General features: G+C 37.9%; 1 protein-coding gene across 1 annotated transcript; it reads left to right on the forward strand.

Moving 5' to 3' along the window:
• The first annotated feature begins 3,625 nt into the window (after positions 1 to 3,625).
• On the forward strand, positions 3,626 to 5,657 carry LOC116187261 (cytochrome P450 CYP736A12-like). The gene is made up of 2 exons (XM_031515919.1): positions 3,626 to 4,354; positions 4,501 to 5,657. Exons 1-2 carry the CDS (start codon positions 3,680 to 3,682, stop codon positions 5,326 to 5,328), a joined length of 1,503 nt encoding a protein of 500 aa, XP_031371779.1. The 5' UTR covers positions 3,626 to 3,679; the 3' UTR covers positions 5,329 to 5,657.
• The last annotated feature ends 6,913 nt before the right edge of the window (positions 5,658 to 12,570 follow it).

The following is a 12,570-nucleotide window of genomic DNA, read 5'->3' on the forward strand; positions in this document are numbered from 1 at the left end:
GCCATTTGAATCCCAGCTTCTTCACCTTTAGACGAGTTGATGTCAATCCAATCCTCATAGACATTCATATTGAACACGAACTGGCAGTACGTTGACAGCTTGTTGTCAGTACGCATTTGGTTCATGACCACAAAGATTTAATTTGGGCTTCAAATTTTTGGCTCGGGGTGAGCGAGAAATTTCCCACTCAACTGGCAGCACGTTGATAGTACCTCTCCCGACCCATACGTATCGACGTTTTCGTAAGCATCGGGAGAAGGTCAACCAAGACAACCCATAGCGAGACGTCGCTGAAGACTCCAACCTGCCTTACCTTAGTTGACGCTTACCCAAACGTCGGCAAATATCCGTCGCACTAGGGTGTTTTTTTTTTTTTGTGGTGTGCTTGTCCATTGTCAACTGAATGGCCAAAATTATTTAGCTTTGATTTTTTGCTAAATCCCCCCGGGAATGGCAAACATCTCATGTGATCAATAACCTGAAGAGACAAGGAGGAGTGGGTTTTAAGGAAAATAGATGAAATGCAGTGTTTTCATTATATTAGATTTATGAACTTTTTTTATTAAAAAGAAAAAAAAAGTGAGTTTCCACTATTAGGAAATTTGTATTATACATGCATAATTTGGTAACGTCACATGTTACGCGTGTCCTCTGAGCTGGATGTACGGGGGGACAAGCATTAATCTATTCGGCACGAGCACAATAATTATCATGTTTTCGGTATTTATAACACATGAGACCATGAGAATTAGGGGACAACCACACTAGGGGACAAGTATATGCGCATGCAAGGTGTTTTTTTTTTTTTTTTTGTGGTGTGCTTGTCCATTGTCAACTGAATGGCCAAAATTATTTAGCTTTGATTTTTTGCTAAATCCCCCCGGGAATGGCAAACATCTCATGTGATCAATAACCTGAAGAGACAAGGAGGAGTGGGTTTCAAGGAAAATAGATGAAATGCAGTGATATACACTTTCATTATATTAGACTCATAAACTTTTTTTTATTAAAAAGAAAAAAAGTGAGTTTCCACTATTAGGAAATTTGTATTATACATGCATAATTTGGTAACGTCACATGTTACGCGTGTCCTCTGAGCTGGATGTACCGGGGGACAAGCATTAATCTATTCGGCACAAGCACAATAATTCTCATGTTTTCGGTATTTATAACACATGAGACCATGAGAATTAGGGGACAACCACAATAGGGGACAAGTATATGCGCATGCAATTTTCAACGGAACTGTTACAGTCCTTTGACGTGGTCTAGTTGTGCATCATGGGACACATTTATCCATTAGTACAAATATTGGTCGGAAAAGAGTACGTGGCAACAACATCAAATAAAACGTGCTAAACAACATCAAATAAAACGTGATAAACCACACGCACGGGTAAACATTTAAGCCTTATATATGAATTGTAACTCTCGTCTTCTGTGTGTATATGTACTATTCTTATAATCCTTTGAACGAATTACACTATTAGGAACAAATAAAAAATTTGATTCCCTTTTTCGTGTGTACTCTGGTATCCGAAAGTTTATTGAACTCCGACTAATTCAGTCTAACCGAATCGGCCCACTAAAGAATAAAACTCTTATATGGTGGATTCCCCCCATCTACTGGTTTGGTTTGGTTTGATTCGGTTCACAAAATTCCCTTACATATAATTTCCTTTCTGGTTTCCATTTCTAATATTTTGAAACCGAGCCGAACGGAAGACCGAGTTTTTAAAACACATATTAAGCCCAGCAGCCCTTTAGTCCAAACGCAGCCCCTTCAATATTTTGCCTCAATCACTACCCGATTGTTTCAGCAAAGCTGGTTCTTTTTTGCGGATAGTCTAGAATAAATGCCACTATACCAATAAACGATTAAAGCGGTTAGGTGTTTATTTTCTTTAAATAAAATTTTGAGTTTGCATCTTATGAATGGATAAAATTCTTGACTTGGAGAGTTTTATTTCTTAAAAGGCGATTCGACTCGAACTAAATTAGTCAATAATTTATTAGACTTTTGAATACATCAGGGTAGACACTAGAAAAAGAGAAAAGAATAATACCCCAGGGAGATGGAAAATGTTTCCTACTCAAAACCTAACTTTTGGGGGAAAAATTGGTGCATATGTGGTACTTCTAATACGAAATTTCCTCCTCTTCTTTTCACCAAAAAAATATTTCTTCTAATTTTTCATAATAAAAATTGTGAAAAAAAAATATTTTTTTGGAAATAAGTGGTCTTACTGTAATGATCAGATCATTTGGCCTAACGGATTGACCAAACTACCTAATATCTTATTTGGGTCGGATTTGAAAAAATGAGAAAGGGAGATAGCAAAAGAGATAATAAATGGCGTACACTGAAATAAAAATATATATCAAATGGTAAAGAAAAAAAGAGTCCAAATGAAATAATGTGAGTTAGTTCAAGTGGTGGGACACTTTTTTCTTTAAATATAGTTTCAGGTTTGAGTTGGTTCAAGGTTAAGAAAAAAAAGTTCAAATGAAATAATATTAGTTGGTTCAAATGATTTGACTAGTTTTTTCTTAGGTTTAAGTCTCATGTGAATGGAGCCAACGATTTGGAGAGGTTTATCATTTATTGGGCATCGGGTTCATTAGTTTCTAAATAATAGGTGATAATAGGTGGTGCCTGCCGAAAATAAAATATATTCCAAAAAAATGGGAAAAGTAAAAAAAAAAAAAAGAGGTGTGCGTTTGTAAATGGTGGCCAGCCACCTGTTTCACCACTTAGTTAATAATAATACTATATTCAGCAAAAAAAAAGAGTTAATAATAATACTAGTATGAAGACCCGCACTACGTTGCGGGTTTAGTTTTTATTTTTTATTTTTAAGAACTATAGAAAGTAAGATTATATCTTTAATTACACTTAAATGTTTAATGATGATTTTTTATATGAAAATCTTCAACTTTATATATATTTATACAGTATCTTATATAATTTGTTGTAAACTACTAAAAAATAATTTGTCATATAGTCACTCTCAAATTTTTCGTGCCGTTCCCTCTTTTTCATTTAAAATTTTACTATAATATATATATGTGTTATATGTATGTTATATATCTATATTATATATACTAGTAAAAAAGACATTTAAAATAGAATAATAAATAAAGGAAAAGAAAGATAAGGATTTAAATGTGGGAAAGATAAATAAATAAAAAAAGAAAGAAGGATTTTTTTTCCCCGATAGATAAGAAGGATTTAAATATGATCATTATAACTTGTAGGAGAAAAGATCTTTTTCTTTTGATATAATTTGCGGGATAAAAGGTCAAAAAGAAAAAAAGAGAGAAAAGGGGGAAAGGTCGAAGGAGTTTCGAACCTAGAAAATGAAGGTGAAAGATAGATTATGGTGTGATGAAATGAATCTGAATTTTGTCTTTATGGATCACTTAATTTCTATTTGTCAAAAACTTGACAACGAAGACACAAAAATGAAAACCAAAAAAGCACCAAAAGCATGCGTCTGTGTAAGGAAAATCTTCACACTTGCCAGAAGCATCATATGGACGAGTTTTTATGTATTACTATATAATAATAATGATGATGATGATGAATTTATGTGTGTGTGTGTGTATATATATATATATATAATAACACTTCAGAGCTCTCAAACTGAGAGTCAATTGCATATAACCAATTTTATAAATGGATCTTTATACATCAGTGGCCACCCTCTTTGCTATCCTCGGAGCTCTTCAATTGCTTCTCCATTACTTCTGGCGAGCCAGGAAGCTGCCGCCGGGTCCTTGGCCGCTTCCGGTGATCGGAAACCTCCACATGCTGGGCAAACTGCCCCACCAAAGTCTGCGCAAACTGGCCAAGACATATGGCCCCATCATGTCCATCCATCTTGGCACTGTGCCTGCCATCGTGGCCTCGTCCCGTGAAGCCGCTGAGCTATTCCTCAAAACCCATGACCGGGCCTTTGCAGGCCGCCCTAAAACCCTAGCCATTGAGCACGTATTTTACAGCGGGAAGGGCATCGCCTTCACAGACTATGGGCCCTACTGGCAGAATGTCAGGAAACTATGCATTTCGCAACTCTTTAGCCCATCGAAGATTGATCGCTTTGGGGCGATGAGGAAGGAGGGGCTCTGCCATATTGTGAGGAAGATCAAGGAGGCTGCTGTGGCGGACCAGGTGGTGGACGTTAGCGCGCTAGTGGAGGAGCTTATCGGAGACATGTCCTTTAGAATGATCTTAGGGAGCAGTTTCAAGGACAGGTCCAATTTGAAGGCTATTATTCATGAGGGACTACGCTTAGCTGGTACCTTTAATCTTGCTGATTACGTGCCATTATTCCGGGCATTTGATCTTCAGGTACTAATTAATTTTTCGAATTTTTTTAAAATTGTGTCTATATCCTGCTATGATCTCTCCATTTCGATATAGCGTGTCCCTTGCTCTTTCTCTACAGTTGATAATTCAGATTTTCATTCTGAGTATACATGGTGTTGCTTCCCCAGGGAATAACTCAACGGTCCAAGGAAATCCATGTGAGCATTGACAAAGTGCTGGAGGAGATTATTGACGAACACGAAAGAAATGATGTGGAATCAGAAAGCGTCGGAGTCTTTGTGGACGTGTTACTCTCCATGATGAACCAGTCATTAGATACGGACAACAATAAACTTACAGTTTCACTCAACCGAACCAACCTCAAGGCTATCCTACTAGATATGATCACAGGTTCCTACGAGTCCTCGTCAATCGCGATCAACTGGGCATTCTCGGAACTCCTGAGGAATCCACATGTGATGGCTCAGCTCCAGGAAGAGCTCAATACGGTTGTCGGGATGGATCGGATGGTTGAGGAAGCAGATTTAATGAAGTTAAACTATCTAGAGATGGTAGTGAAGGAAACCCTGAGACTTCATCCTGTTGAGCCACTGCTACTTCCCCACGAATGCAAGGAGGATACAGTAATCAACGGATATCATATACCCAAGAAGTCGCGGATCATTGTGAATGTTGGGGCTATCGGGAGAGACCCAAAAATTTGGTCAGGCAATGCTGAAGAGTTTATTCCTGAGAGATTCATCGACAACGATATAGATCTCAAAGGACATGACTTCCAGCTCATCCCGTTCGGATCCGGAAGGAGAATTTGCCCTGGAATGGTGCTAGGGTTAATAAATGTCCAACTCGTTGCTGCACAGTTGGTGCATTGTTTCAAGTGGGAACTACCCCATGGAATGTTGCCGTGTGAGTTGGATATGACAGAGGAGTATGGCATGTCATGTTCTAGGGCTAATCATCTTCTTTTGAAGCCTACTTATCGTTTGCTAGTTTAAATTCAGACATTTAAAGGAAGATGTTTTAGTGCAGTCGCAGAAGATGTCTACGACTCAGACACCAAAAGGTCTCAAGTTCGATCATCACCAGTGGGTTCTATGTATCCTATATTTCGCTTTGATTTCCTATCATTATTAGCTCATCGGCTCCCTCATGACGGGAAAAAATAAAATTAGGACATTTATTTTCAGTCCTATTACTTATACAAATATATATAATTCCGTAGTAGTAGTAGTCAATATGATGCTTGGCAAGGTATTCAAAATATATTAGATGTAAGAAAAGATTCTGCAATGCAAGTCGATATATATCTTTATATATATATACACACACACACATATAAAGATATTGTGCAATATAATTTTTATGTAGTTTTTCACCCCAATCCACCTCATACAATCATCTGTATCAGCCCTCGGAATAACTAATGTAGACCCGCCGCGCATCGCTATGGCCGCATTAATATAATCAGTGCTACATTAAGCACATTGATGGATTAGTGTGTATTTATAACATTATCATATTTACATTATCATTCAAAAGCATAGATGAAAATATCAGGTTACATATCTCAAATCATTTAGTCTAATGACATGGCATTTGTTTCTTATATTTCCGTAGAACTACAAATATATAGAAAATCAGCAGCATCAGACAAAATATATCAACATATTCTTGTATCTTAGACTATCAGGAAATTCATAAAATACAAAAAAAGAAAGAAATAAAACAAAAAACATTCGCACTCCTCCTTTGTAATAAAAGGTTGAAACCTCCAATGGACATGTAAAACACAAAAGCACTGGCAATATTCCATATTCATCAAAATCTCTCATTCGACTCGAATGTTTGCTTTGTGACTCCCTACTTCTCTTCTTTGACAAACCTACCAATAATATAGAAGATACGCAATTACTGAATTCGATAGCAATAAGAGCATGAGCTAACTCATACTCTATTTAGGGTAAAAACAAATGACCAAATCCCTCAAATCCGTGGAATATTTTGAAAGATTGACTGAAATGGTTGAAATTCTGATTTGGTAGAAGAAAAAGATATGATAGGTGACGGTCAAATTGCATAGAGAAATACAGTGTCAAAGATTGTAGAGAATGTCATTTCTTTGGTCACATGGAGGAACAGTGAGAAGCAAGATAACGGGAAATAGTAGAAAAGTAAAAAAGAACCAACTTAAAGATCATAAGTACAGAGAGTAAGAGTTGGGGATATTAGCAAATTCATAAACTTTGCCCATCACATATCTGAGTTATTTGATGTTTTCTATTAGATAAATATAATTGATAGCAAATTAAGAAAATTAGTAATTAATAAATTCATAAACATATTGAATTTTCAAGATTGACCATGTATTTTTCAGGAAGGATTCACAGTCAATTAAATTACCAAGTAAAAAATAATTCCAATTAAAAAGGAATAAAATAAGGAAAGATTGCAATTTAAATTATCAACTCATTGAAATTCTAAAATGATAGAAGCGATTGTTATAAATATTACCATAGTATTATCAACTGCCAAAATAGGTTGATTTGATAGGAAAATATGTGTGATATAACCAAACCAGGTGATCACAATACAATTGAAGTAGTTCATCCTTCACTGTAAGCCTACAAGCATTCTATACAGACCCCAGTTAAAAAAAAAATGTGAAGGGGATTTTCAGTCCAGTCCATCATTCATATCGAATTCTACTCCTCTGTGGTATCGGGAGGAAATCACAAAAGAGTAGTGAAATGAGGGATCTTGGGCCGGTAACCAGGCGCAGGAGCTCTTTATAAAAGAGTAATGAAAAGGAAAGGAGGTCGGGATGTCGTGCCCAAGCCGATGGCCCTGCTGACCAGGTGGTCCGACCCAGTCCGGTAGGGTTGAATATGACCCGAGCGACCCGAATCTGGATCCAACCAGATCTGGTCGGGTCGAGCAAGATCCGACCATATCTGGTCAGATCTTGATCAGCACTGATCAGATCTGGGCCGGCTCCCGGAGAGGTTGCGCCAAGCGGTGGTGGCACAACAGTAGCAGCAGTGGCACGCGGCGGAGCAGCAACAACAACCACAGACCACAAACTGCAACGAACGGCAGTCGGACCAGGTGAAAGATATAAATAAATAAATATATATATATATGTATATGTATATATTTATTCTACATGGAAACTAAATAAATATGTGTACAAGTTCTAGCCACTAGGTGACTTGGAGCACCTAGCTTGAAATGGACCAATTATTGAAGATAAAAGATGTGGTGATGATCAAACAAACTATTCCATCTGAGCAGAGATGTGGTGATGATTATTAATACACAAGGTGCTTCATAGTTTGTCAAATTTTATGGATAAATATCTTATTTTGGTAGATAAAATATAAATTAAATGATTGTATCTTCGAGGTTATATCATTCATATCTATTTCTTCCGCAACTTAATTGTCTGAGGATTGTTGCTTTTTCAATCATATACGGGATCACTAAACACAACGATTATTACGCGTATGCATGCTTTTTTTTCCTCGATTCATATCAAATCACCCATGAATTAACCTATTGTATACTTAGCTTGGAAGATACCTTGTCGCGAAAATAATTGTGTAGAATTTGACTCATAACCATACGAAAAGTCTCTTTTGCATTTGCTTCATAGTTTGAGAAGATTCAGACTCCAATTTTTCCATTCATCGAGCACACTTTCCAACAAAGTTTAAATCCACATCGGGCCAACGGACACAAACTTCCATTGGCTTATCCGTTCCGTGAATTCGCAAGTGTTTCACGAGGCCAAGTAGGACGAAACCCGAATATTCCCGTTTAGAAAGGGAAACAAATATATATCTTTTATTTTATTTTTTAACAAAAAAGGCCTCGATTTCTTGAGCACGAGGGTAGATAATTCTTTGACCAAAAAAAAAAGAGAGAGTAGAAAGTTCATATATAAATCATTAATTTAACATTTGGCCCGACTATAGTATACAAAGTCACATGTCACCATCAATTTTATTTTCTCTATTTTATCACCTGACTTCCAAATTTCTTGATGGGACACGAGCAATTTAATTAATGCAATCAGATCTCCATGCTCTTGTTCTCTTGAGAGGTATTCTACTATAAATTTCTGTAGATGGAAAAGATTCGAGTATGGGCCCACCGATTGATGCTGTAGTTTCTGATATCTTAAAACGTTGTCGCGAATACGTATGAAATATGTAAGTGAAAGACAATGGAAGAATTCTTTTCACATTCATCAAGGAAAACAATACACGTATATGTACAAACTCTGCCCAACTAAAATACTGTCTTTTTATTTTTTATTTTCCCTTTCTCGACAATGACAAAAACGAGTACGAGGAAAAAATGTTTAAGAGGGCAAATTACAGCAATCCACCCAGATCACCATGCTGCCTAAAATACTCTGTCTATTTCCTAAGATGAATGGCAATGGAATAGAAAGAATTGGTACGTAGTATACATAGAATATACATTCGATGATTGTGCCCCGTAGATATAGTAATACTCCCCTCAAGTTGGATTAGGAATGGCAAGAATGCTCAATTTGCAAAGAAGAAACTGGAAACGATCACGACCCAAGACTTTCGTAAAAATATCTGCGAGTTGGAGGTTGCTGGAGACATGAAGCATAGAAATTCGACCCTACTTGAAATGATCGCGAACGAAATGGCAGTCAATCTCGATGTGCTTCTTCTGTTCATGAAACACCGGATCGGTGGCAATAGGAATAGTTGCCGGTTGTCACAAAATAGGAAAATGATTGGCTAACAAGTCCACAATAGTATTCGAGGATCTTCTGGCTTCTAGACATCGATGAAATAAGTACTCACTGCTTAGAAAACTCAAAAGATTATTTTTTTCCCAACTGAAACAAGAAATTGGAAAAGCTTAAAATGTTACTGTATTTTATTAGCTTTCAGACTAAGACAGTGAGATGAAAACCATTGAAAAAACCTAGACACAAAATGTGGAAGCATGGAATATATAGCTTTTGGGTGTTGGTTTAGTGTTTTGGGTTGGGGGGTGGTGGGAATTGGAAAAGGAATTCAGCTTCTAGAAAAATGTTCAAAAAATGTGCAGCAAAAAACGTGCAAAATAAAGAGAAAAGTTAGAACTTACACTGAAGGGCTGTTAAGCATAGGTATCCATGACATGCCTCAGTAAGGGACAAAGTCATCACCCAATAACATATAGCCACCTCCGATGGCATCTGAGGTGAGACAATGGCCTACGGCATTATTAATCAGGCTTAGGCTCGCCAACTGAGAAGGTAAGCTTACTGGGGCCCTACTTAGACCCAGTATACCATCAGTCGTTGCAAGAGTATTCAGAAGCAGGCCTTGCTGATCATAGGCACACCTTCAAATCAAAAGCATGAACTAATCAACATTTTGTTAAGAATATTATGCTGAGGCCAGCTGTCTATTCCCGCCAGGAGCCAACCAAGCCCAAGCCTTGCAGGCAGGGGGCTTCAGGGCCATGCTTGGGAACGTATAAGCTGAAATGGCGGCATGCTTATAAACGGAACTAGCAGAATATATAATTATGAATTGCATAGAATCTAATACATTGTCAGAAACCTCTAATTTTAATTATAGTTGCTTGAGATTAAATATGTTCAAGCTTGCTCACCAAGCTAGGCATCGCTTGGGTTGGCTCTGGCAAATTTGGGCTGGACCTTAGCTTCAGCCAAATGATCACTTTTACTGCTAGCAGCATTTTATATATTATCAATGCAGAATTCCTACCCGAAAAAAAACATTCAACTCGGCCAATGATCCATTTGCAGCTCTTAGATGAAGTTCGTCTCTTGCAAGAACCCCCATAGAGGAACTATGATCTGCATATTCAATCTCATAGCCACACCGCCGGCATGTTGGGCAGTATCCGGTCCTCTGAGTCCTTTGAACTTCTTTGCACAATGAGTCCTTTGGTGGAACTATTTTGCTACTTGGTTGGCACCCTATAGAAACTAGTCATATCAGTGTGAATTTTTACATCATTACTCTTAAAGCTAAGGCAATATCCTCATGAAGAAGACTTTTTCTACACGTCTTTCATGATCCTCTTACCAACTACTTATCTCTTGAGGATTAACTTTTAACAAGTCTAATGCAAGATAATACTTATATTCAACAATACTAAAGATGAAAAATTGAATATGAAAACGGAGATGCCATGTTTCTTTTAATCACTCATAGGAAAATATCAGAAAAGGAAACGATTAAAAATATCATATAAAAAAAAGGTAATATTCAGGAGACAAAGCCACAATAATCTAGAAGATACCACTGAGAGATCAATTACCCCAGAAATGCAAAAGATATAATATTACATTCAAATGCCGTGAAACTGCATCCTATAACCCGACTATACCTAACAAGTCATTAGTTTATCCTAAACCCGTGACCGTGAAGCTACAAGCAGACAACTTAAAATGCTGGGTTGAGGGGTATAGCATACCTTGCCACAGCTTGTGCATGGAGCATCGCATTGGATCCATGTTAAGTCGCTCCCAGTATCCATATCTACATGACGCCTTGGTGGACTCCCCACAGAAGGACTTAGGTGTAGCTACCTACGTGCAAGGTATCGGGATCTATAGAGATAGATCCACGAGAATGCTTAGCCAAAGTCAAAGTGCATACATGAACAAAGTGTTTCGGCGCTTTAGCATGCATGATTCTAAGAAAGGATCGTTGCCTATATTGCATGGCATAAGCCTTTCAAAGGCTCAGTCCTTCTACTCAAGAGGAGAGGGACCACATGATTAGGATTTCATATGCATCAGTTGTTGGATCCATCATGTATGTTATGCTATGTACTCGACCCGATGTCTCGTATGCTTGGAACATGACGAGTCGGTACCAATCAGATCCAGGTGAGAGACATTGGATCGCTGTAAAGAACATCCTTAAGTACTTACGAAGGACTAAGGGAATGTTCTTGGTAAATGAAAGTGAAGAAGAGCTCGTTGTAAGAGGTTACGCCGATGCTAACTTCTAGTCTGATAAGGACGATAGTAGATCGCAGTCAGGGTATGTGTTTTGCCTGAATGGAAGTACTGTCAGTTGGAAGAATTCCAAGCAAGAGACAGTAGCCCACTCTTCCACAGAGGTCGAATATATTGCTGCCTCTAATGTTGCAAAAGATGCCGTTTGGATCAAGAAGTTCGTAACAGAACTTGTCGTAGTTCCTAGCATTGCAGATTCAATGGATCTCTATTGTGACAACAATGGAGCCATTGTGCATGCTAAGTAACCCAAGTCTCACCAGTGATCCAAGTATATACTCACGCGCTTCCATCTCATCTATAGAATTGTTGACATAGGAGATGTGAAGGTATACAGAATACCAACGGATGAGAATATTATTGACCCACATACGAAACCTCTTCCACAGCGCAAGCTTGAAGTGCACACTAGGTCTGTGGGCATAAGTGAGATGCTAGATTAACTCTAGTGCAAGTAGGAGATTATTGGGATTGATGTGTGCCTTAGAGATAATATGTCATCAATTCTGTATTATGACATTTATATACCATGAGACATTTTTGTGATCGTGTGGTTGCATTTTCATTTTACAGGATAACGTCCTTGGATAGTAGGTTCGATAGGTATCAAGTATGACTTAATTGTGAGATCCTATCAATGATGAACAATATTCCTAAACGTCCATGGTCGAAGTATTATTGTTAATTAAGACGACGATAATGCAGCAAGGCTAATGTGATGGTGATTAATGACCAAATCTCACATATCATGGATATAGAGACATCAATTTACACCATAGGTATGCATTAAAGGTAATGCGTACTGGACTGACTCGCCACGAGACTACTACATGGTCGTTACAAGATTGTGATTAACAGTTCTCATAGTGACTATGGTGTAGAGGTCCTTTGACTTGAGTTCACCATGGATTCCTACATGTAATATCATATACTTTGATGTTGGCAAACGCCACCATAACAGCTTGGTTATAAAGACAGTTATTGGGTATGCCACAGAGCATGGAGCGGAATGTGAGTGACCAAGATATGATTTGTCCATCCTTCGTAATGGGAGCGATATCTCATTGGGCCATTTGGTGGGAGAAGTCTGGAAGTGTATGCGCACACCCAAATGAGTCAATGTAGAGATATCAAGCTCATTTGCTCTGACAGACTTACCCGAAACTAAGAAAAGAGATTGAGCCATACAAAGGATGACATCGACCATGCC

Source organism: Punica granatum, chromosome 8 (assembly GCF_007655135.1).
Source record: "Punica granatum isolate Tunisia-2019 chromosome 8, ASM765513v2, whole genome shotgun sequence".
NCBI lineage: Eukaryota > Viridiplantae > Streptophyta > Magnoliopsida > Myrtales > Lythraceae > Punica > Punica granatum.

Excerpts from the sequence above, each read along its gene's own strand:
- LOC116187261 (XM_031515919.1), top strand. The coding sequence starts at position 3,680 with ATGGATCTTTATACATCAGTGGCCACCCTCTTTGCTATCCTCGGAGCT. Across the intron at positions 4,355-4,500 it reads TCCGGGCATTTGATCTTCAG|GGAATAACTCAACGGTCCAA; the intron begins GTACTAATTAAT and ends TTGCTTCCCCAG.